The following is a 25,135-nucleotide window of genomic DNA, read 5'->3' as shown; positions in this document are numbered from 1 at the left end:
CTGTGTGCAAGAGAACAATTCAGCCCAGAGGATGAACTGCTGATTCCTGGATCAACTTGTTCTCTGTTGAAATGTTCTGACTGTGAGCAGGCGAGTATAAACTTTAAAAGCAGAAGGTTGAACATGTTTAGCATTGTGTGTATGTGTGTGTGTGTGTATGTGTGTGACTGGGTACCTGGTCCTGCTCTCCTCCTCCTTCCTCGTTGTAGTTCAGGATGTTTTCTCGGATGTCTTCCCAGCTCTGGTGTTCAGCAGGGATGTGGTAAACTCCTCGCTTCCTGAACTTGTTTCGGCTGCCTTTCTGATTCCAAACAGTCACCGCCACCAAAACCACTAAACACACACACACACACACACACACACACACACACACACACACACACACACACACACACACGCACACGCACACACATTGACAGATATAGGTGGTAGAAGAAATTAACAGAGCATCTTGTCAAAATGAAACATATTCAAACCTTAAAGCATTACAGTTTAACCAAACAACCAGACATTTGCTTTAGCGTTACAATATGCTACTTTTATAAAAATAATTATTTATAAAATATTTTTTTTTCCATATTTGGAAAAAAAAATATTTTTTTCAATTAAATATTTTTATTTGAAAAAAATAAAAATATTTCTTATATGTCTCATATTATATCCTGACAATATAATATGAGACAGATAATTTGTGAAAAGATCAAGTTCTTTCATCTCCTCCCAGTGCTACTATTGTTGTCTGCAAAAATGCACTGCTCCTGGTCAAAAACAACCAATCAGAGCCAGGAGGAGGGTCTTAGTGATATCAATCACCCGTGTGTATGCAACATAGCCTGCCACGAATGCTGAGGTTAGTTAGCATAGCCACCGATGACAGCTGATAAACATTCCTGTAACGATGAATTGTTTCTCCACCATTAGAATATTTAGCAGTGAGTACATGAAGTTGATGGACAGCGCTAAGCCCCTCCTCCTGGCTCTGATTGTTTTTGGGCAGAATTTGTGTATTTCTTCAGACGGCAGACATCAATCTTTTCACAGATTATCTTTCTCATATCAAACTGTCGCAACATGGTGAAGGTTTTAACAAATAGGGAAAAAAACATATTTTTGTAAAAGTTAAACACTGCAGTTTTAAGGAACAAGAGTGTGATATTGGCAAAACGTATACTCAGGTCACATAAAGAAACACAAAAAATTCACTTTAACAATCACTTGTTCTTACCAATAAAGACAAGCAGGCACATGCTGATGGCGAGGATGGAGCTGGGGCTGAGAGCAGCCATCCTCTGACCTTTGACCTGCCCCAGCTCGCAGCGTTGACCCCTAAATCCCTCCTGACAGCGGCACTGGTAGCTGTCGGCTGACAGGGGATGGCATGTGCCGCCATTACGACAGGAGGACGAGCTGCAGGGTGACGGTACGCAGCGCTGGAGACCGGACTCATCGGTGACGGTCACCTGAGGGCCTGGACACCTGCAACGGGTCAGAGTCCAGCAGAGACGACTGGATGAGCACCAACTGGTACAAATGCCCTAAAAAAGCTTCATCAAACCTGAATATGTTTAACTCAGTTCAGTTTATTCTGTGTGGTTTTGCATTCATGCATTATTTACTTGCACTGGTGTTTTCTCCACAGGTCGATGCAACGCAGCGGGCTGCGACAGGGCTGGCTTCTGCATGCGTCGCTGGAGCAACCCGAGGTGACCCCCCGCCTCTCCAGCAGCGTCACCAGGTCCCGGCTCTGGCCGTCCAGAGGGAGGATGTGTCCGTTAAAACGGACGTCCCGCAGGCAACCTGCACGGAAAAACGGAAACATCCGATTGAAAAGACAAACTCACAGTTTATTTGAGGTATCAGACCAAAGTTTTGATGACTTTTTAACACATTACCAACCAGAACAAACTGTTGAACAAGGTGTGAACAGTATATCACGTAAAATCATGAAGGTCTATCAAAAAAACTAAATATCTGAAAGTCAAACTGTTATCAGAATGTAGTTCTGCTGCTCTCCAAACCAAAATAAAACTGTTTCTCACTTGTTCAATATGACTAATAAGGTCTGAATATTAGTAAAGTATAAATTGCAGTTTTAACAAGTGTTGCAGTTACTGTGCCCTGCAAAAGTATTCCTACTGTTCATCATCTGTTTTCTTAAGATTTTATGCGATGGACCACCATGGAGTAAAGCATAAATTTTAAGTAGACAGAAAATGTAAGATGTTTACAGCATTTTTTTAAAAGAAAACATTGAAGTGTATCATGCATTTGCATTCAGAGTCCAAAACTTACAACATATTTCAGCTAAAAACTATTTGCAGCTCAGTTCTGATTCTTTGGACTCATAAGTGACAGGTTGTAATGCAACATTATGTGAAACAATTCAAAGGGAAAGAAAACTTTGGTTTATTAAATGCTTGCAAAATAATCTATTTTTATGCCTAGACTCTGTAAAGAAAGTAGAGACCCAAAACACGTGAAGATAATTATTTAACTTGCATTGATTTTTTTAAATTTAAGTTAAATAAAATCCTTTTGACAGATGAATACTGATGAGAGCAAGATCTCACCCTGGAAGTCAGCCTTTTCTCCAGCGTTTGGTCTGTTGCCAACCATCAGGCTGGCCGGATGAACCACAATCTCCCTGCGGCTCCCCAGCTGTGCCTGAACCTCCCGGGAGCCCCCTCCCTGCTCCAGTCGCAGGGTAAACCTGTTGTCGTGGCGACCGAGGCTGACCAGGACCCATTGTCCGACGTCCACTCTGTGACCGGGGAGCTGGAGAGAGTGAGCGCCGTCTCCCAGGTTGGCACGCACCGAGACGTGACCGTCACTGATCTGAAAAGTTGAAAAGTTAGAGGAGGAAAAGACTAATAAAGACCTGTAAAAAATAATTATGTATAGAATACATTAATGTTTCACTACAATTGCACACGGAATACTTGATAAGAACTAGTCTTTAATTTATTTACAATTATTTAGTGTGTGGAAAATTGAGAAAACATTTACATTCACTAGTTCTTTAATATCCTGTACAATTCTCATTTAGCAACAGGATAACGCCTAGTCTCCTGAAACAAACTGGTGGCGCTGCACCAAGAACTACTGAAGAAACGACACAAAAATACAAAAGCTTAGAGCAGAACCTTTGTGCTGGTGTGTTTCTGGTATGTCTGTAAATTTGACAAACTACAACTATTCAGGATAAAACACATTGTTATGTTATGACTGGACGTTAAGTTTTGGTTAAAAAAATCATCTGATGGGGCGCTGGAAAAGACTATTGTGATCAAGTTGTGCTAAAAAGAGTTAGTTAATCATGACAGCTTTAAAGCCTAAAAAGCAAAACAGATTTTTTCAAAGAAGTTCCTGAAACATCCAAAGGTTGAATCGGTAGAAGAGCACTTTGCACCACTCTTATGGTTGAATAATCTAAATAACAGATTAAAAACAACTAATATCTTTGTTGTTGACCTCATATGTCTATTTATTCAATAATTTAGCATCAAATTACCTCAATTAAACATCTTAATAGCGTTCCACCACCAGTTTTGACTCAATCTGATTTCAAATTATCTGGAAAACAAGACCTCTCTTGTAGGAAAAAGGGCCAATCCGTGATTTATGTGTCTACTATAAAAGGTATTAATGACACTAAAACTCAGGATGGGATTCCAGTAACTAGTAGCTGTTGTTTATGTTGGCATGGACAGGTCATTTAGCAGTAAAGTAGGTAAATATTGAAGCTGAAAGTCAGGCTGACCTCCAGAATGATGTACTCGTTGGAGTCCCGGGATGCCACGGAGAGCAGGGTCCCCGAGGTGGCTCTGGTCCGGAGGAGCATCTGGATGTTGGTGCGACGGGAGCTGCCGCCCCCTCTGAGCTGGAAACGCATCACGCTGTCCGAGTCGAAGGAGAACTCCTGCACAGCTGAGCAGGGAACAGGGCAAGGTTACAAGCTAACGAAAACTAATGAAACCACCAAAACTGGAATGGAGAAAACATTTGTGTTACCTGACATAAATAAAAACTATAGTTAACTAGAATTACATCATATATTCATACATCTAAAACATATTTTAATTATACATATAATATCATTCGTTTTTGTCTTTATGAATGTATTTATCAGCTGCTGTGAAATAGACTTTTTCCCCCTCCCACAAGCAGTTTACATCAAATTACGGTAATCATTTTTGAAATTCTACACCTGAAAATTAACCAAAGTAAGAAAAAACTAAAACTATAACTAATAAAAACTAAACTAAAACTAAACATTTAACTGATAAAATATAGCAAACCCTATAAAAACAAACTAAAGCTAACTGAACAAGACAATAAGTCACAATCAAATAAAACTGAAGTATAACAAAAAACCCAGAAGTATTATAACCCTGAGTTAAAACTGCGCTTTTACAACAAAGCTCCTCTCACCTCTCTCACACTTGTGTCCGTTGTATCCCGGACGACACTCGCAGCTGAAGGAGCCCCAGTCGGCGAGGCAGGAGGCGTGAACGCCACACGAAGGACCGGCCGCCGTCACACACACGCCGTCTGTCAGCTTGCATCCTGGCGCACTGTCGACGCTCTCACCTGGACTCGCCAGGTCGTACACCTGAGGCCAAACAAGAACGCTGACATTCCTTCTTTCCTCTGCAACGTTTCATCAAAAGCATTGAAACATAAAACGTGACGTCTGAAGAGTTCCAGGCTGTATTCACGGCCAACATTAGATTGGATTTTGTTTTAATTCCGCTGTTTTGATCCCCTGAGTTTAGAATGCAATAAGACTTAATTCGACATGCACTAAATTTTCACACAAGCCCATTGTTTCAGTTGGCAGGCGCACTGCGGCAGCATTTTGTGGTGTGTCAGTCTGTGTTAACACATAAATGTGAGCTGAATTCCTCTAAAGGAATCTGGGAAATCGGCTTTGATTACACAGCAATGACAAGCGTGTTTTTTGAGTTCACTATTTCTCTCTTTTTTGGGGTTTAGAAAGCAGCTTTGTATTGACACAAGATCTTAGGAAATGAAGGTGAGGCAGGGATGTGAAGTTTCTAAAATTCAAAAGGTTTCTCATTTCTAGAAGCAAGGATGTCACAACATCCTCGTCACAATGTTCTGAGGAACCTTTACATCTTTGTGCCAGAGAAAAACACCTTTACTTGTTCAAAATACACCTAAAATTGGCTTAAATGGTTCATAAATGTGTAGTTTTAAATAGTTGGCAAGTATTTGGTTTAAAAATGAACGTTTGTTGGACATCCAGAATTTATTTCAGACTTTTAGATGCCTAAATGCAGATGTGTTTTACCAAAGACATGCTAGCTCATAAAAACAGCGACATCACCCAGTTCACTTTAGATCACTAACCTAAAACTTACCCAACTGAGCTATGCATAAGAATATCCATTCAAGTTGAATTAATATATACTGTACATTCAGGACATGTTATTTTTTTAAATTACACTCAGTTCCTTTTCCAAACCTGTACTTCCATCCACTGGTTCAGTGTGAATATGTAAATATCTCATCAGTACATTTACCATAAGGAGTTGATATTATCACTGCACAATAAATAGTTTTAATTCTAAATCAAATGAAGGATACAGTTTTTCTGAATTAGGTTACTTTAAAGGTTCAAATGTGCTCAATTTTTGTAAAAAGTGAATTTCAATTGAAGTTAATTAACTAATCATAATGGAGTGTGGGGTTCTCACCATTCTGAAAGCACAGATGGGCCATGGGCCGGTTTTATCAACTCACATATCTAATAAAATTGTAATTAATGTAGGAAAAGTGCTGATTTGAATCATGTTTAAGAGAATATTAAAGGACATTCATCATGCGTGACCTTTAATTAAAGACAGCTCATTTTGCTGGTTGTGGGCATCCTCTGGATTGGATGAGCCGAACATCATAAATCAATTTAGTTTTAGCTTTTCATCTTGGTACATTTAGAAAACCTTCATCTTAACAAATAACACATGTAAGAATTTAATACACTGCCAAAAATGATTTAGTCTTTGGCAGTTAAATCCATATAATGTCCTAATTTGCTAAAACTACAACAATGAATTTTCTGTTTCTACTTTATGTTTGTAGAGCTTTAAATGCAAAAGAAGTAATTATGAAAAGCCAATGCTGGTAGCTAAGTCTCAAATGGTTGTTTTTGTCACTTAAGTTCAACTTGAATTCAAATGTCCATCTTCATGTTTTCAGTAAACTATGAGTAGATCATAGCAAATTAGTTAAAATATAACATTTCTTGGCAGATGACTTCTTTGAAAGGACCTAAACCTCTGCAGAAAGAAATGCTGAAGTAGCACAGGACTCTACTTTATTTTCAGAGCTAATTCCAAGCCCACATGCTGATGTCATGTTTTGTGTAATTCGAATAAAGAAATTCACAATTTGTTGTCATGACACTTTTCTGCTGTCCTTCACATTCAGAAAAAAGTGTAATAACAGGGAAAATTTCATCTTAACAACCTCAACAAATTTCAGACACAGCCTCAAAACACAGGGGATTGTGGGAAAAATAACAGCGCTGATGCTAACATCTTGAACTTCCACATTCCTCATTTTAAAGCGGACTGAATTCTTTCCTGGGGAAATTTCTGGGATCTGTGGGAGCTTGTTGAGGTTTTTCCTTCAGCAGCACAGGAACCGCAGCAGCTTGCAGGGAAGTGAGAGCCTCTATTCATTCATATTACCTTTTGGACTGTGATGTTGTTATATTGGCCTTGGCTGATGAGCCGAGCTCAGACCACCATCTGTCCGACCACCAAACCCACGGCGCCCGAGCACAAACACACAGGAGCCGGTGGGAGTGAATTCATGCATGCACAAACAGATAGATGCAGGCACACACACACACTGCAGCTGCGTTTCAAGGCAAGAAACACATCCAGGAAAAGCTAATGATTCCTAGGATGAAAACACACAAACACATTGTGTTTCCTTCACTTCTGTTATTGACTCATTTCCATTTGGAGGAGAATGATGGGTAATCCTATTCATTAGTTTCTGACCGTTAAATATAACCTGAGGTTATTCAAATTTTAACCGCTCCTCACTCCCTCCTCAGTGTGACAGCATAAACAGATTTTTTTGTGCTCACCACATGAATATTTAAAGTACACACTGAAACATGCAGAGCTGTGTTACCTGGCTGTCCACCACCAGGTTTCGGATGCATCCAGTAAAACTTCGGTAACGGCGGTACGGAGACATTTCCTTCACTCCTCCCAACTGAAGAGGCTGGTAGACATTTAAATACCTGACAGGAAGCACACATTAAAGAAATATATCAGCAAAAAAAAACAAAAAAAACACAGAGGCTAAAGGAGGTTTAGAAAATAAAGTATTTGGCAAAGGTAAGCTATTCTGTTTCATTGATGGGGTTAGGGTTAGGGTTAGGGTAAATGTACACAAATGTAAATTTTGCAGAATTAACTAAAGTGAGATTTCTTTCCACTTGCTGCAGGTTATTTCATACCGCTGGTTCCCGGGTGTTTCTCCTGCAGCTCTGCAGTCGGACTCATCGATCTCTCGGGTCTCCCCTCCAACACCTTCCATCTCATTCACAGGAACCCCTCCACACTGGTCTAGGATCAGCTGCACAAGCTGAACGGAGAGTGAAAGGGACATAAACAGTCACTGGTGTTTGATTAGAAGCCTGGTGCTACTCATCAAATACTGTTGATTTACTGATTGATCATCAGCAACTGAGACAACATTTTTAAAGAGATTTTAAAAAAGGTATTAAATATTTAAAGACATATTTTCACCATGTTGTTTATTTATAAATGTCAAAGTTTCAAAATAAATATTTTTGTTGGCTAACTAAATATTTATCTCTGAGCTAAATATTTAGCTTATGCTAAACTATCAATGTTCGTTCAACATAGGAGTATTTTTTCGATACTCTAGTCATTACTCAGTAAAACATATAAATTAATATGTACACTCATGGTATTGTTTTTTTTTATCACCATCCATCTGTTTTTCTGCCTCACCTTTCCGTCGCTGAGTATGTCCAGGCGATGCCAGCGCCGGTCGTTGATCGTAGCTTTGGGTGGGAGCTGAAGGGTCAGCGTTCCCGATCCGTGGTTTATGCTCAGAACTGGAACTCCGTTCCTTAACTCTGGATGAAGTGGAGAAAAAAATATGGATTCAGATTGCAAACTTTTATTTTGTGGTTAAATACCACAAGAATAACCTATAAAAATCTCAGAGTCCATAGAGTTGAATACTGAAACGGGTAGAGGAAGCACAGACATTGCTCCTTTTATATTTTATTATCTTTTTATGGAAGTATTCTCATAAAATTACTACTTGATTCTTCTAATATTACAACCTTATTCTGGTAAAATTATAACTGTCTTCTGGTAATATAATAATTTTATTTTTGCATTATTATGACTATTCTGATAATATTACTTGATTCTTGCATTATTATCATGTTATTCTTGTGTTATTACAACATTATTCTGGTAATATTAGCCGTCTATAACTTTATTTTCCTATTACTGTGACTTTATTCTCATAATATTATTACTTTATTGTCAAAATTTAAAATATGTTCTTCTTAGCCTGGCCCTGATACTTCGTTGTGGGTAATATATTCTCTCTCAGACACATAACTATTAGTGTTCACAGCAGAAAATACATTTTTATTGCTGCTCTTATACCTTCTCATAGTTCTTAAAGGGAAATATAGGATTGGTGGCTCCAAACTTTACAAAACCAGAGATCAGAAATCAGCCAGAAAATTCTCACTGATGCATCACTAAATATAATAGATATGAATAAAAGCATCCTGTACAGTGAGTTTGTATTAATTTATCGTCACATCAAATCAAGCACAAAAGATGGAGGATGACTTTGTTTGTTGGGTCTAAAAAGTTGATGCATGCCATCATGACTATTGCTGTGTAAGCTGCTGAATCCCATCAACGGCAGCAGAAATCCCCTCAGTCTATCACCTTCTGTCCCAGTCAGATGTGTGCATTCATGCCAAAGTGTGTGTGTGTGTGTGTGTGTGTGTGTGTGTGTGTGTGTGTGTGAGTTTGTGACCGGATCAGTCGTAATATTGAACATCTAAGTGAAAAACGGCTCAGAAACATCAATGCTGCCGTCATCTTTGATTTTTATTTCCCCAGATCCGCTCGGCAACAACCCGGGTTCGATAATTACATAACGTTAATGCCACAAGATTATGCAAGGAGCGCTTGAAAGGCCATCGGCGGGCTAATCCATTAACACCACATAAGAACCGCCGGGAGCTGACATTAGAGTTTATGAAGCGTTTCCTCCGCTGAGATGCTGTTCTACAGCAGCAGATTGATGAACGCTTTGTGTTTGTTGAAAAGGACGAGCTGATGAAGCTTCCCCACTGGGAGCGTTGGATCACACTGTGTCTTAGAGAGCTTAGAAGTTAAAATAATGTTTTGACTTTAATCAAACGACTGTCACATTTCAAATTGAAGTCTCAAAGCAGCAAGCGGGGGAGTTGGAGAGAGAATACCTAGAATCTCCAAGAAGCATCAGAGTCAGAGAAGATATGCAGAAAAAACATCAGTATTAATGCTCTTCCTCACCTTTTATTGGCTTGTTAAGCTTTTAGGTTTCTAGCTTTAGTTCTGACTCTAAATCACTAGAAATCATCACTTAATTTAAAGATAACACTGATGGAAAAGTAAACGTAAGATAAATATTAGAAAACATGTCTGCTAAAATAATCCTGTTAGAATATGTTATTAAAAGTACAGGGGGTTTGTGGGCTGTTGCTAGATTTTTGAAAAATCTAGGAACAGCCATAATTTTACTAAATATAACAATGACAATATCAGTTGCCATAATTACCTATTTTCTTCTTTCTTCTTTTTCCTCATCTGTGCTTCAATCACTCAATGAACTTTAGCATTTTAAGGAACATCATTAGTGTCAATACATAGTTTGCACCAGTCCCAGGGGACGTTGCTTTCTGGACCCATGGCTTTGGGACTAATGAAATAAAATGGCTGCCATCAGGATCGAACCGGATGAGACGGAGAAAGAAAATATGTCGACGATGAGGACTCACACTATGGTTAGTTAACTACCTCATGAAGACAAAGAGAGTTTTGCGGCCTGGAATCTATGGATGAATATGATCAATGTTTAAACAGATTTGCAAAGGACGCACAAGCCTTCCATGTGAATAACAAGGTTCTTATGACTGGCAAAGTGAGTACATGTAGTAACATACACGTAGGCTACATATCAATCCTAGCTTGCAGATAATAGCTACATTGGCTAAGCTAACTTTGCTAATTCAGCAGCAAGTTTTACAGTAAATATCACGGATATTTATCTTTGTATTACGCAGAGGTGGGTAGAGTACTCCAAAATTATAATCGAGTAATAGTTGTAATCTACTTATGTTGTTTGTAAGTTAGATAAGAACGAGATTAGAGGTTGTTCTAAGCTTGTGGTTTGTTTATTGTTGTCATAGCAACTGTCTACCAAAATGGCTGTCAGCTCCAAAGTTTACGGAAGTGTGTCGTCACATGAGAATTATGTATTGTGACACTAAGGGTTAATCCCTTCAGTTTAAGTGAGTGTCTCCTTTCTTTTTTAAGTCCAGATTGCTTTAGTGACATAAACACATTAAACTCACCGACGGCGATGAAGTCCTCCGGCTCCCCAGGCTGGACGAGGCCAAGCGGCCCGTTGTAGAGCAGCAGCCCGTTGGCCGACTCGAACAGGAACTCCAGGGATATTTGGCTCTGGAAGCAAGGCTTGATGGGAGGAAACCAGGCGTAACCCTGACCTCCGAAGCTGTGTTTGGTCTGCTGGCACTCCGGCCCGTCAAACATAGGGGGACATTTGCATCTGAAGGGAAGCAGAAGCTGATAGGTTAAGAAAATAATCAATATGTTCTATAAAAAACTGTTTTATTATTAATAAATAGGTGTGTCTCCATTCCATAAGTACTTCTCCAAAATTAAATAACAGTGAACCTCTTTTCACATTGATGTAATTTGGCACAATACAGATCAAAATTGCTTTAATCTGATTGATAAAAGGTGAATGTTTATGAGTCTGGAGGGCTGCAGAAAAGGTTTTACAGATTTAGAACATAAATTATCTTCTCCAGGACAAAGTTTAATGAATATTTAATACATAAAAGCAATTAATGGGGACTATTTCAGTACTTTGTAAGTTAATTTACCTTTAAAGTATAAAACTATAGTAACAAAAGTAGCATTTCTATCTAAAATTGAAGTTCTTTGGTAAATGTCAGTAAAATTTTGTCAGTGGTTTGCTCTTACTTTAAATACCTCAAACAAACAAAAAATAAATAAATACAAGTGAAGCTAAGAGAAATTAATTGAGGACTGTTTCACTACTTTGTAAGAATATTTTTCTTTAAAGCATAAAATTATGGTAACAAAAGTAACATTTTCTATCTTCTATTGAAAGTCTTTTGAAAATTTCAGTAATTTTTGATTGGTGTTTGTTCTTCTTTTAAATACGCCAAACAAAAAATTAAAAGTGAAGCTAAAAAAAGAAAGTTTAAAAAAAATGTAAACTTCTGAGGCCCCCAGTGTAGTTTTCTTTTGTGGCTTGTCATGTTAAAAAGAAAAAGAAAAACATATGAAAGCGTAAACAAGAAAAGAAATCATTAAATCCTCAAAAAGGAGTTTTCTTGGTTTTAACTGAAATCAACTTGAAAGTTTCTTTTCCAAAGTTATAAACCTTTGAAAGAGAAACCAGCTGTCGGGATTCAGCAGCTGCAATATTTCAGCTCCAATCTAAACTAATATAGTTATGTGACAATTCAAAGTCAGCTGCAGTCCAAGCAGCTGAAAAACGGAGCCTCAGAGTATTATTACTGCAGATGGAAACCGCTGGCTCGCTTCTTAAATCTTTTAGCATGTTTGACAGATTTCGCCTGAGTTCTTTAGTTAACAAATGGGAAATTTCTACCAGCTTCAAACCGTGACGATAACAGTTTGAGACGCCTGTTAGCTGCCAAGGACAGACATGCTTAAAATCAGGAGAACTACAGAGAAAATAAACGATGCCAATGTGGCGGAGATCCAGTATTTAATTTACATTTTCATGGTACAGGGTGCTGGGTCAGCGAAAAAAAGTTTCATCCAGAATTCTAACTTCAATCTCAAAATTATAATTTTCTTCCTCAAACTTCTGATTTTAATCTCAAAATTGTGACTTTCTGACTTTAATATTAAATTTATGATGTTTTTTCTCAGAATTCTCATATTAAAGTCAAAATTCTCAGTATAATTTTCTAATTCTGAATTTACTCTCAAAAATATGATTTTTTTCTCAAACTTTTGACTTTAAACTCAGAATTCTGACTTTCTGATTTTAATCTTAAAATTATGACTTTTCTCAGAATTTGGTCTTTAATCTTGAAATTTTGGGTAAAATCTCAAAAGTGTGATTTTTTTCCCTGAAATTTCAGATTTTTATTTCAAATTTCTGACTTTAATCTTAAAATTATTATTTTTTCCTCTGAATTCTGTATTTGATCTCAAGATAATGACATAATTTATAGTCTGAATTGTGAGATTAAAGAAAAAGTCAGAATATGTCTGGTTTTTTTTGTTTCAGTGACCCTAATCACTTCCATACGATTTATTATCTAATGGAATAAATTTCAGTTCTTATAAAAGCTCAGACAATAGATTTATAGATTAAAGGTGTATTTTTGTCTTAAATTTTATACCGGTATCCCAGAGGGCCATCCTGGCAGGTGCCTCCGTTGAGACAGGGGTTGATGGGATAGGCAGAGCATGTCAGGTGGGTCGCCTCTCGCCCTCGGCAGCCACAGTGCGCGGTCGTCGAGGCCGACAGCGACACCAGAGAGACGTTACCGGAGTTCAGAGCCACAGGGACCTGGCTGAATGAAACCTCGCTGCTGCAGCCTCCATACTGGCTGCAGTCTGTGTACGGACAGCCATCCACGCCCACCTGGCTGACGGACACGCCCAACATGGCCTCCAGCTGGGCAGGATGGAGAAATAAGGATGAAAACAGATTAAAAATATATTTTTTTTATTTGATTTATATAATTTTATTTGCTCTCAATAGGACAAAAATTGGACAAAATGTAGGAATAAATATTTAAATTATCACAGTGGTTTGCAAAAGCATTCATATCCTTTGACGTTTATCAAATTTATTCACATCACAAACACAATATTTAAGGTGTTTTACTGGGATTTTAGGTGCTATGGCAACATAAAGTAGCACATAAAGGTGAGGCTAAAAGAAAATAATGCCAGATTGGCAAAAAATAAAGTGAAATACAGAGTTTATCCACTTAAAAAAATATCCTAATTTAAAACACAGAATGTAGAAAAAGCTCCACTTTGCCAGACACTTAAACTACATCCCAAAATGTAACTGAACACTCAGAAAGTGGCCTTTTATGCAAACAACATGCAAATAAAGAATAAATCTGAAATGAAGACAAATGGGATTTTAATGCAACACTAGAATAACAAGATAAAGTGACATGAATATTGTTTGAACATAAATTAGAGAGTTTCAAAAAATAAGAGCATCTGACTTTGATCTTATGTCTAAACCGCATCAACAGTTTTTGAATTTGATTCATTTCCCGTAATATTATTTATGCACTTTAGTGCTTTTCTTGTCATTTCTTGTTTTGTTGTCATTTCCTCCCTCTGTTGCCAAATTCACTCATTTTCTCTGCTTGTCATTTGGACTCTTTTTCTCTTATTTTGCCTCAAAGAGCGTTTTCCCCGCCAATCAGAGTCCCTCAGGGTTTCTCTGCATTTATTTATGCTTTTTTGAGGTTTTTCAAGATCCATCTGATACTTTTATTCAAAGTGCTTGATATTCCTCATGCAGAGCTTCAACGTATGGCTCCAAAATGTCTACATAATCTTTTAATTTCATATTCTGTCTTTATTATTCTAAATGTATTTATTTATTTCAAACAGACAGAAAAGACAATCAAGATAAAAAGAAAAACAAAATAAAATAGAATGAAAGAAACTTAAGAAATAAAATGTAAAACAAATTATTTTGCCCATGTGACATGCAAATTTTATATTTTCTGTTCGAAAAGGAGCAGGTAGAAGATATAATATCTTATAATGTCCATATCTTATGAATTATCTTATAAATATCTTATAGATTAGACAAAATAATTTTCTTTCCAGCCTATGACAATTAAACGCACACTTTCTTCTTTGGTATTTGATGTTTAGCTTGTTTTTATTTTTTGTGTGCTTTGAACTGATTTTTACATGTTTTTATTGTTTTGATGACCTTATTTTGTTGTTGAATACTCTTTTGAACCAGGCTGCGTCAATTTATTCAGGTCAGAAGAACCAAAATAGCTCCCATTGAAATAGTTACTGTTATAGTAATGAGTTTGGATTTGCTAATTTCCTATAATGTTGAATCTATGCATGGAAAAGCAACATGTTTGGATAGAACAATTGAATTTTTAAGTCCTAAGACCCAATTATAAATAAAACAATCAGTATGAAATATCAGAAGAGTTATTTTGCTCAAACTTTTCACATTCCCATCCTTCCTATAACCATTAGGAATACATCCTTCATTGCAATGGTATGAAAACATGGGAAACTTTTTCCTTTCTAACATCATTATTTGTCTGTATGCAGCCGATAAAGTTAAGTAACTTTATCGGCATTTATGCATATTTTAAGTTTTTAAATTTATAATCTCAAAATGTTATGTTTCATTGTAGTATTCTGAACTGCGATTACTTTTTCCAAAAATATCTCATCAGATCATTTCGTTCTAACATACTTCTAGATAAATCTGTTTGCAATAAAAATAAAAAACTCTTCCACTTTGAATTAAAAGAAAACACAATATATTTTAATGTGCCTGTCTTTCAACTAAAACCTTATTTTTGTTAAAGATATAAACATAATTTTTCCTCTTGCTATTTTATGACCTTTTAATGGTTCCATTAAGAAAACATGAGCAGTGAGGCAGCCCAGAGTAAGACATTTGCATATGACCTTGCCCAGTCAACGTGTGCACACATGTTCTGTATGTTTTTATGCCTGGTTCACTAACTGGCATGATGAGCTGCCTGTCGTGGAAGTAAACGTCAGATGCAGCTCCGCAGCTTTTAATGCATGTTAAATATTCATCTCCATGTTGTTTGCATGGAAAATTGGAATCTATCACAAAATTAAATCATTGTTTACACAACATGTTCAGTTTATTTTCATAACTACATATTTGTCCAAGTGTGAACAGTTTAAAGTGCGTTTAAACTTCACCAGGAGTCTAAATAAATCTTCCACTCTCTTCTTTTTAATTTTGTTTTAGAGGAATTGAAAAGCAGCCATCAAACATGAAGGAGTTTTGGAACTAATGATTGTTTATCTCAATCTCAATTATCTAAAATGATGATTCTTGCTTATATTTCTGAAAAACTGTGTCTTAATAAGGACGATATTTATAGACGTAGTTTTTAGGTGATTTTTGAGTCTTACCTTGGCTTTGTTTGCCGCCACATATCCATGAAGCTTCTCCGCCTTGTAGTACGGTGAGCCGTGTGCAGCAAACCAGACATCCAGCGCTCTGTAACTCAGCTGGTCGGCTTTGCCTACAGAGAATATCTGGACGTTCTCTGGCAACGTCTGCAGGATTTCAGCCAACATTTGCCCCAGACGGGAAAACCGACTCCCCTGACCTCCGCTGCTACTCTGGAAAAAGCCCTCTACTGTAAGATCTGGAAGAAGAGCAGATGTTCCTGCTTGTATTTTAAATATTCTTTGGGAACAAAGATGACAACACAGAAGAGGGAGGTCTTATTTTATATTAGCTGCTTTTTTTTTTTTTTTTGCTTTTCGGTGACCTTAGAGGTTTAAAAGTTGGATAACTATTCTTAGAAAAAATATCTAAAAATAACTAACTGAAGTTAGTTATTTTTAATGTGCATCTCTCAACAGCCTTTAGTGGTAAAATAGCTCTCTTTTTAACACATCATGTTGTGGGAACTCACTGTTGAGGCGAACAGAGCCAGCTCGCTGCAGGGCCTCCTGGTGCAGCTCTGTGACATCCACCTGAGCGGTGGAGATGACATCAGGCCATGTGCTGTCGGACACACGCACCTGCAGGCGGTATGTGCCTGGAGGAGTTCCCTCCCTGATGCTGAGCTGACCTGAGCTCTGATTCAGACCGAACAACCTACAACAGGAACACATTTATATTATCATTAGGCGTTTATCTGTCAAACATCATGAAAGTAATTGTCTCAAGAAACTAAAATAGACTGGACCTTCTCATGATACTTAAAGAGGCAAAATGTACATTTTTCCTTTTATTTTGTGTCAGTGGTGGGCACGCTTCTGCTGTTCTGCTAATAGTGGAGCTGATGATTCGTTTAGCGCTTTTGCTAACTTTAAAAACTTTTAGCAGTCTTAGCTTAATTTTTCTGGACACCTTCTAAAAGCGTTAACTTAATTGGTTGTTTTGTAAACTTTCAGTTAATCTGTAATGACATTGTGGTTATTGGCTGTAAAAATTCTTGCAGAACTAAAACTTATGACTGGCATTTACGGTTATCCCAATTAACTTTTTAGTAAGCTCTACCCACTACTCTTTATAAAAAAAAATAATAATAATTGAAGCTGTATGATGTTCCATCCAGAAAAAGCAGCTGCACAAATAAATGATTAAAAGTCCAACATTCATGGTAAAAATGACTGAAAGTTAACTTTGGTGAAACACATACAGCTTATTTGCTTCTATAACAGTTTTGTTTGCAGAGACTTGAAGCTGATATCCTCATATGTTACATCTAGGCTGCTGCTTCTATTGAGTCCCTGCAAGGTGACATTAATAATATCCAAGTGATGCGTTTTCATCTGTACTCCTTGAGCTTCTTATTTTGCTCCGAGTTTTATCTTTTCTATATGTAAATAACCATCAGCCTATACCTAAACCATTCTGTGAAACAAATTGCTATCTGCAGGATGCGCAGATGATGGGATGTGAATCACGAGTAACTATGGTAATGCTGTCCCCAGTGGTTCTTTTGTTCTCGGCCGTCTCCTGTCGTCCCCCCTTGTAGGTATCTCGTTAGAAGAAAAGGTGGCGGGGAGTGCAATCAGACTCTCCTTTCAATGCGTCCGCGTGAAGCCGCGTCTCATCAAACAAAATGAGCTCGCCCTCGCTGTGCTTCACTGGGAATTTTCAATACCGCTGGTTATGAAGTATTAATAGCACTGTTCCTGACAAGTAAGATCTCTTTTTCTATCTCTCTCCTCCCTTTTCAGTCTCTTCCACTCTTTGTTTCCTCCTTCAAACTGCCTGTATTATACGGCCCAATTTTGTTTCTTTTTTTTCTGTTGCACCTTTGTATTCTCTCATCCTCTGTATTTCAAAACTGTCACTCGTTGTGCACTTTTTATTTTCCTTTTCTTTTTGCTCTTCCTGCTTTGTGTCACATAAGAAGGGAAACTTTACCCAAGAATCTGTTTCATGTGAGTTACTCCCATGATAGAACTGCTTTACATCTTCCATCCTCTGACTTCTTTTATCCAATTCATCAACAGGCTGCATGCTTGAACTAAAGATGTTCTAAGTGACGGAGTTAGCATCTTAATCTTTTTGTACCAGTTGGTTTTAGATGACACCAAACTGAATCTATTATGTCTAAAGTTACGTGTAGATTTAATCTTTCTTTCTCTCGCTTTTGTACCTATAATTTTCTATCTGTTTAACTTATTTATTTTACTTTCCTGTATTGGTGCCTAATTTCTTTGCTTCACCTTTTGCCTAACCAGGAATAAAATGTCAAAATAGTTTCAGATTTTATTGCAGTAGCTAATGCCAGACATAAAACATTTCAAAAACTCCATGCTATAATTTGAGTACATATAACTGGCAGGCCTCAACATTTCCATAAATAAATATAGAAAAAGTATTTTTAAAAATCAAGCTTAAAAAAAAAAAAAAAAAAAAAAAAACTTTAATGCAAATGGAATTTAAACAATGATATTTTTTTAAAAGATTTTTAATTTCATTTCTAATAGAATAAAAATAAAATGTTTTGCTTTTTTAATTGAATAAGTGTTGGGATAGTGTTCAATATATAAAAAAATAACTCATTGTTTTCGTAGTATCTAATATGAAATGACACACAGCTGCACTTTTCTAATCAACTCCGACAAATAAAATCATTGAACTTATCATTAAACTAAGACAGATTAGTCAAAAAATGTCTACAAGAGAATAGCTACATGCCTAAAATGTCATTCTTCTGCAGACAAAGTAAAGTTAAAACTGATGAAGAATCTGTTTATTTTGCCACAAAGGACAGTCAGAAAGATGGAAAGGAAAGTGGGAAACAATTCCAGACTGAAATAAACATGTTTTTCACTCAAAGATTATCTTATTGCATTAAAAATTGACTTCATTTAAGACGTTTTGCACATCTGTAACTGAATATGGCATTCATGGTGATTCTGTGCATCAGCTGCAACATGGATGTTCTGTTCCAAGAGTTAAATGCTGGTCGATCAGCTGGTAATGTTAAAATTAGTGTAAAAGAGACAGATCCTAAGTGTGAGCTTAACTTGTATACATTTTTATTGCTGATTATTATTACTGCGCATTACTTATGCTTGGTTTTATACTATGTATAACTTAAATATGATTCATGTTGTACAGCACTGTGACTTTTTGTATGTGAAAAGTGCTTTATAAATAAACTTTCCTTTACTGTAATCCTGCTGATTCGTGTCAGTTTTAACATTTAATATGCCTTCAAGCATTCAAAACCTTTGAACCACTAGTGAACATTTACTCAACGGGAATCAAAGCTACTCACTGAAGACTTTTCAGCTGTTTCTTGACATTTTCATCACTTCTACACTTTGTTCTTCCTAATGTCCCTCGACTCTTCCATACTAACTAGCAGAAACTACTGGAAAACTTTCACGAAAATCCTCTTTCGGCAGTTTTTTTCAGTGTTTCATCAAATGCGATCAAATTACCTGGTTGGTTTGCCATCGAAGCGGTACACCTTCTCACTCCAGTCATCGAGGTCAGGGGACTGAATTTGTCCAAGAGCTGTTGTTGGGAGAATCCCTGTGAGGATGCAGAAAGTAAAGCAAGAAGAAAAAGTTTAAAATGCATTATGCATCCCTGTGGTACAGCCCAAATAGTAGGAGTAAAGGCTGAAAGCTTCACCAGAAGGTACAGGCACAGGTGACACCTTATTGGCACACATGGTCATGGTTAAATAGCGCATCAGGAACAGAGTCTCATTAGAATAACTTTCACTCTGTTTTTTCCCCGGAGCAGTAATGTAATCACTTTATCCATGAAATAAGTTGCCTTTTAAACTCACTTCCTGTTCATGTCCCTATCAAAGCTGGGACTTAAGCTGGAGTTAATTGTTTGCTTCATGACATGTTTTCGAGGTTCAGGGTGGATTCCTATTAGGAGGTTAATGTCTGCTCATGTGGAAAAGCCCCAGAGAGGAAATTCATCAAAATACACTACGGAGAACCTTAGTTTTCCAGTAAATTACAGCAGGCTGACAGATGGTACGAAATGCTAAATAAGTGATGGGGCTGCAGTGGGAGGCTGCGAGAAGTCGACTGTGTCATGTACAGATCTTGCAACGTGAGCAAAAAGGGCTCAGAAGGTTTTGAACTGACTATGACAATCAGTTATAATTTGTGAGGGACAAACGTTCTCTTTCTTCTAGTGGAGTTTGTTAGGTACAAAATAATGCACTGAGGACAACATGTGGAACAGAATCTCAAAGAATAAACCCTCGATTCTAAAACGGCTCTTATTTTGTTGGTGTGTCTACGAATGAATGCATCACTATGTGGCTGCATTTTTAGACATGCTAACTGTACTGTGACCCCTTTCTAACAGCAACACTTTTGCTGTATTTATACTGTGTTTCCCTTTTGTGATATATATGCATTTTCTGACTCTATAGATAGTAATATTTTTATGCTGTTCATGATAATATTATATTACATAATATAATTTCAATTTGTCTGTTTATTAACTTTGGTTGGTACATTCTCACAGAGATGCATTTAATGTGATAAAACACCCATCCAATTGAAAAGTTAGTTCCACTTAACACTAAGTCACTAATTATAAACAGTAGCAATGCTAGCACTTGGGTGTTAGATTAACATTATTATTTAGAAGCTAATGCTAAAGCACAACATGCTTTACAACTAAGTATAGTGTGCTCTACAGGATCAAATTTGTTCTTTCACAATTTTCTGTCTGATTGTGTCTCAGAAAGAGATTTATTGGAACAGAACTGAACACTTGTGTTCAGTTTTATAGTAGCTATGTATTACAGCCAGCGAATAGAGCAGCATATATTACACCTCTGATCCACCACAGGAGCTAATCATAGAGTTACTTAAAATATAAGATTTAAGGATGCAAAGCAAAGACAGCAGCAGCAGAAGTATTACAGGCTACAGGTGCGAACAGAGCAGAGCCACTTTATGATCCTCCAGCGTTTGTCTGATCTGGAAAATGTGTCATCCAGCAGAATCAGATGCAGTTAATAACATTTTGTGGAAGGCATACAGCCCACATGAGGATTGCAACACAGAGCTCTGCCAAATATAAGGGAAATTTCTGACAGACAACTTATGCGTATTGCTCAGATCAATGTTGATCAGGACTACATCAAGCCTTTTTGATCCCAGCTACATGCTCTAAAAGCTCACACAACGTCAGAAGATCGACTTGAATGATGTAAACGATAAAAGGATCAATAAACAGGGGGGTTGTCGTTACATGTTAAACTCAGAACTGAGATCTTAAAGCGACTAAACACTATAAAACCCTCCTGAGAAATTATTAGAAAGTCTTTGCTGAATGTTAGTGAATTGTCTGCTAAAAAGTATTAAAAATTACAGACTGAGTCAATACAAGACCTTGAAAAGAGTTTACATTATTAAAGGAAGGATTAAGGAAGGAAACACAAATATATCTTTGCAAGACTTCGCACTTTTAGTGGCGGAGAAGAATGCACTCTGCACAAAATGCCAGTTCATCACAGGACCAACACAGAAAGACACAGGACAACCAACCATTCACATAAATATTCACACCAATTTGCAATTTTCAATTAACTTCCTAATGGTGGAATGAAAGTGGGGAAGTCAGAGAGAACACCCAAACTCCACACTGAAAGGTTATTTAGACCCAAAGCTTGTACTAATAAAATCTACAACAGCATAAAGCATTTAAGCAAATTTAAAACCATGCAAAACAAATCTTAAAGGTGACCTGTTTTGCTTAATGGAACAGGTTAGGATATAGGCTATACAAAACATATTCATTACATTTTTTGCACAAAATTGTTCTTAAAATCTGATAATGAGTTACTTACTTCAAAATATGGTTGGGTGTTTTTTTTAAGCACTTGAGCTGTTTTTAGAAATAGTGTAAATCCAAATGGATGTATAAAACGTGAATTTTACAACAAATCAGATGGCAAAAAAAGCAGGACATACCTTCAAAACTGTAGACAACAATATGGGTGTGTCCAGGTAAGTGCGGATGGTCATTTCTATCACCGATGACAACTGTCAACGTGCTGGTTGAGCTCACTGGAGGAGAACCGCTGTCAATCATGAGAATGGGAAGGCGGTACTCCTTTTGGCGCTCGCGATCAAAGCTGCGAAGAGCAGTGATGGCTGCGCTGCCATTCCGAAAATCTGTCAGGTTAAAGTTTGTGGCATCAGAGGTCAGAAGCAGGAGTCGGATGGAGAACGGACCGCCATTGGTGGACGTGTCTCGGTCGACGGCGTGAAGAAGCATGGACGTTTCATTCATTCGCACGGCCTGTGGAGCTGCAGTGTTCTCCCAAACAACAGGCTTATAGGCAGCCTCAAACTCTGGCCCGTTGTCATTAATGTCGAGAACAGTTACCATAACAATAGCGGTACCAGTTAGCGGTGGGATACCAGCATCTGTTGCGAGAACCATGATCCTGTGCTGGGAGATTTTTTCTCTGTCCAGAGAATGAGCGACAACCACCCAACCAGACTGATCCACCAGGAACTGACTGTAAGGGTCGGACTCCTTCGAAATACTGTAGGAGAAGCGTCCATTTAGGCCAGAGTCCAAATCAGATGCTGTAACCTGAGCGACAATCGTTCCCACTGGGACGTCTTCAGACATGGCAGCCGACTCATAGAACTGCGGGAAAAAGACGGGAGCGTGGTCGTTGGAGTCTTCTACTTGGACGAGACAGTAGGCCAGGCTGAAAAAGTCAGCATCTTCAGCCTTCAGCGTGAGATTAAAGGTCCGCTCATGGAGTTTCTCAAAGTCAACCTTCTTCTTCAGCTTTATCACGCCACGTCGGTTTACTTTGTCCGTCTCAACAAAGAACTTCCTTTCCTCGTCTCCGCCAACGATGCTGAAGGTGACAACAGCATTCTCACCCTCGTCTCCATCAGTGGCAGAGACCACAAGGACCTCGCTGTTTACCTCCAGATCCTCATTCATCTGGAAGACACATAAAGGCATTTTTTATGACAACTAATGTCAAGGTTTGTACACTTTTCCCACAGTGAAATTCAAGTACTTTTTCAAGCGTTTTCAAACTCAAAAAGACAGTTTCAATTCAATATAGGGTGACGTCTTTTATTAGTTGTTATTACTAATGTTTTTTGACACTATTCAACATTCTATATCAGGGACAAGGTAAACAAAATTTTAAGTTTGTAAATTTCTCTCCTTCAGTCACCCTATGCACCTGACTGGTGTGAGAACAAAACACTAATAAGAAAATCCCCCAATTTCAATAATGTTGTCAAACATATAAAATATAAGCCAGCATTTATTTCAATTACACAGATCAATAAGTCATTGAGTCATTAGGAATAATAATTACACTGAACCAATCCAAACAAATTGTGTTTAGGTCTGACCTTCCTGCTTAAACACAATACACAAAGAAAGTCACAAAAAAATCTCAAAAAATGTTTTCTGGCATTTAGCAAATATAAATATTTTAAGTAATTGTATCTGACTTAAAACAAGAAACGTTTAGTCTGATTTGACTTCAGACAGTGAGAAAAAAATTGTTTTTAAATATCTGGTTTCAACTGTAAATAAAGCTTTCCAAATTTAGGATTTTAATTAAACGTTAATTAAAATCTTTTATTCAAAACTCTTGAAAATGCTTGAAATTCATTGAGATGTTTTTAAGGACCTGCACAAACCTTGTAATGTAAATATTGGAAGAGAACGACAGATCAGATGTCTTTGAAGAGTTTGACTCACCTGAGTGGTGTAAGCCCTCTGAGTAAAGATGGGTGGGTGGTCATTTACGTCTGAAACCATAATAGTGGCTGTTCCTGTCCCAGACAAACCACCGCCATCCCGGGCCTCCACCACAACCAGATACTTGTCTTCTGTCTCCCGGTCCAGTGAGCGGAGAACTGTGTAGATAGTCCCGGTAGTGGCGTTTATGGAGAACAAGTTGAGGTTGATCTCATTGCGAATGTTCTTGATGATGCTGTAGGTAAGCATGGCATTCCTGCCTTCATTTGGGTCGTCAAGGTCCATGGCACGCATCTCCATGATGGAAGTGTCGGCGGGGGAGTTTTCAGGCACTTGGCCAATGAAGCATCCGTCTACCTCTAGGGCGGGGCACGGAAAGAAGGGGGAGTTATCGTTAATGTCTCGGACTTCTAACAGCACATCAGCGAATCCTGTAAGCCCCATTCCGCCCTCGTCTGTGGCGAGGACAAGGAATCTCCAGGCGGGGCGCTCCTCCCGGTCCAGGCGGCGCTGGGCATAGATCCTTCCGGTGTGTTCGTCGATAGTGAACTCACCACCGGCACCCTGGCCATGGAGGGAGTAGCGGAGGGCAGTCTGGTCCGCTTCCTGATCGGGATCTGTTGCTGACACCTACAAAAAAAACAAGAGGGAAAAGGTGAAAAAGGAGCAAGGAAATCATTCTTCCCACTTCTTCTTTTCTTTTGTATTTACCCAGAATGCCCTGTGCTGTAGTACACTTTCTGCTTTTGGAGCGGTTTCCGGTCTCCTTGGTGTTCACATATGCATTCAAACCGCACCACAGTTCACTTCAACTGAACCGATAGCTAGATTTTTAGGCGGACCAGAGTTTGCTTTTTGAGTCGCGTCAGAGTTTGATGCTCATTCACTCCTCCCCAAATGACCAAACTTTCTAGCCAAACGAACCAGAGTTCGACTAAAGTGGACTAAACCGGACTGGTGGGAACATTCCTTACTTGATCGCAGTTGGCTTTAAGAAATGAGACGTCCACCATAATTGGATGACCTCAGCTTTGTCTAAAAATAAACCTCTGAGAAGCATTTTGCTCTCTGAGTGATTGCTTTTATGACGTATAGCCTTTCAAATGGGTATTGAATAATTGCAAAACACCGTTTGTTTCTCTTGAAAATTAATTGCTTTCCATATCAAAACTGTAGCAAGAGGCACACCTTTTATTTATGCTGACAATTTGTACAACAGCAGTACATTCATCACAATTCAATAACACCGTCCTTAATAAGCAAATATTTCATCTCGTTCCGTTCTTTCCTCATCACGTATTTCTTATCAAAACAGGTAAATTGCTTTTCCAGCATGTAGAAATGTCAAGCCCAGCAACTAGGACATGCAGCGGGGAAGTGATTGCAGCAGCTGGCCCCGCGCGCTGGGACTTCACAACACAGGAATAAACATTTCTCTGCTGCTTTGTCCTGTTTGCTTAATTAACCTGCCTTCCTGCTATCTCTCTGAGCGAGGGGACGAGAGCAGCAGCAATGAGTCGAGCCTTCACATCTGTCACCGAGACACACAATGCAATTAAAAGTTAATAGACAAAGACAAAGGCAAGAAAAAAAGTACACTTTTACCCTTTCTTCTCCTCTTTTGTCACCAGAGTTTGTTTACTGAACCCTTTGAAGTCCTCCTCCCCGCAGCCTCCTCCCCCATGTCGCCTCTCTGCATCCTCTGACAACGTGACGCAGGTACACAATATTGAAGATGAGCAGCGGTGGCACCACAGAGGAGGCAGGTGAAGTCAAAAAATATTCATTTCAAATTGGATTTTCT

At 38.1% G+C, this 25,135-nt stretch overlaps 1 protein-coding gene across 1 annotated transcript in view; it reads right to left on the bottom strand.

Annotated features, from left to right (window-relative positions):
• The window catches only part of LOC106955114 (neural-cadherin), a 72,960-nt gene that overhangs the window by 6,000 nt on the left and 41,825 nt on the right, over nucleotides 1-25,135 (bottom strand). Inside the window, exons 18-33 of the mRNA XM_015045092.1 lie at nucleotides 23,332-23,961; nucleotides 21,555-22,551; nucleotides 19,041-19,134; nucleotides 16,043-16,227; nucleotides 15,531-15,769; nucleotides 12,746-13,023; nucleotides 10,667-10,881; nucleotides 8,022-8,149; nucleotides 7,502-7,629; nucleotides 7,171-7,282; nucleotides 4,432-4,612; nucleotides 3,761-3,927; nucleotides 2,571-2,835; nucleotides 1,617-1,797; nucleotides 1,226-1,476; nucleotides 176-333 (exon numbers count right to left, since the gene is read on the bottom strand). Of these exons, the coding sequence (XP_014900578.1) occupies nucleotides 176-333; nucleotides 1,226-1,476; nucleotides 1,617-1,797; nucleotides 2,571-2,835; nucleotides 3,761-3,927; nucleotides 4,432-4,612; nucleotides 7,171-7,282; nucleotides 7,502-7,629; nucleotides 8,022-8,149; nucleotides 10,667-10,881; nucleotides 12,746-13,023; nucleotides 15,531-15,769; nucleotides 16,043-16,227; nucleotides 19,041-19,134; nucleotides 21,555-22,551; nucleotides 23,332-23,961 (4,209 nt within the window). The remainder of the gene's footprint in view (nucleotides 1-175; nucleotides 334-1,225; nucleotides 1,477-1,616; nucleotides 1,798-2,570; nucleotides 2,836-3,760; nucleotides 3,928-4,431; nucleotides 4,613-7,170; nucleotides 7,283-7,501; nucleotides 7,630-8,021; nucleotides 8,150-10,666; nucleotides 10,882-12,745; nucleotides 13,024-15,530; nucleotides 15,770-16,042; nucleotides 16,228-19,040; nucleotides 19,135-21,554; nucleotides 22,552-23,331; nucleotides 23,962-25,135) is intronic.

Source organism: Poecilia latipinna, unplaced genomic scaffold (assembly GCF_001443285.1).
Source record: "Poecilia latipinna isolate Pla-1442-1.1 unplaced genomic scaffold, P_latipinna-1.0 Scaffold707, whole genome shotgun sequence".
NCBI classification, from domain to species: domain Eukaryota; kingdom Metazoa; phylum Chordata; class Actinopteri; order Cyprinodontiformes; family Poeciliidae; genus Poecilia; species Poecilia latipinna.
This window is presented reverse-complemented; position numbering and strand designations above follow the sequence as displayed.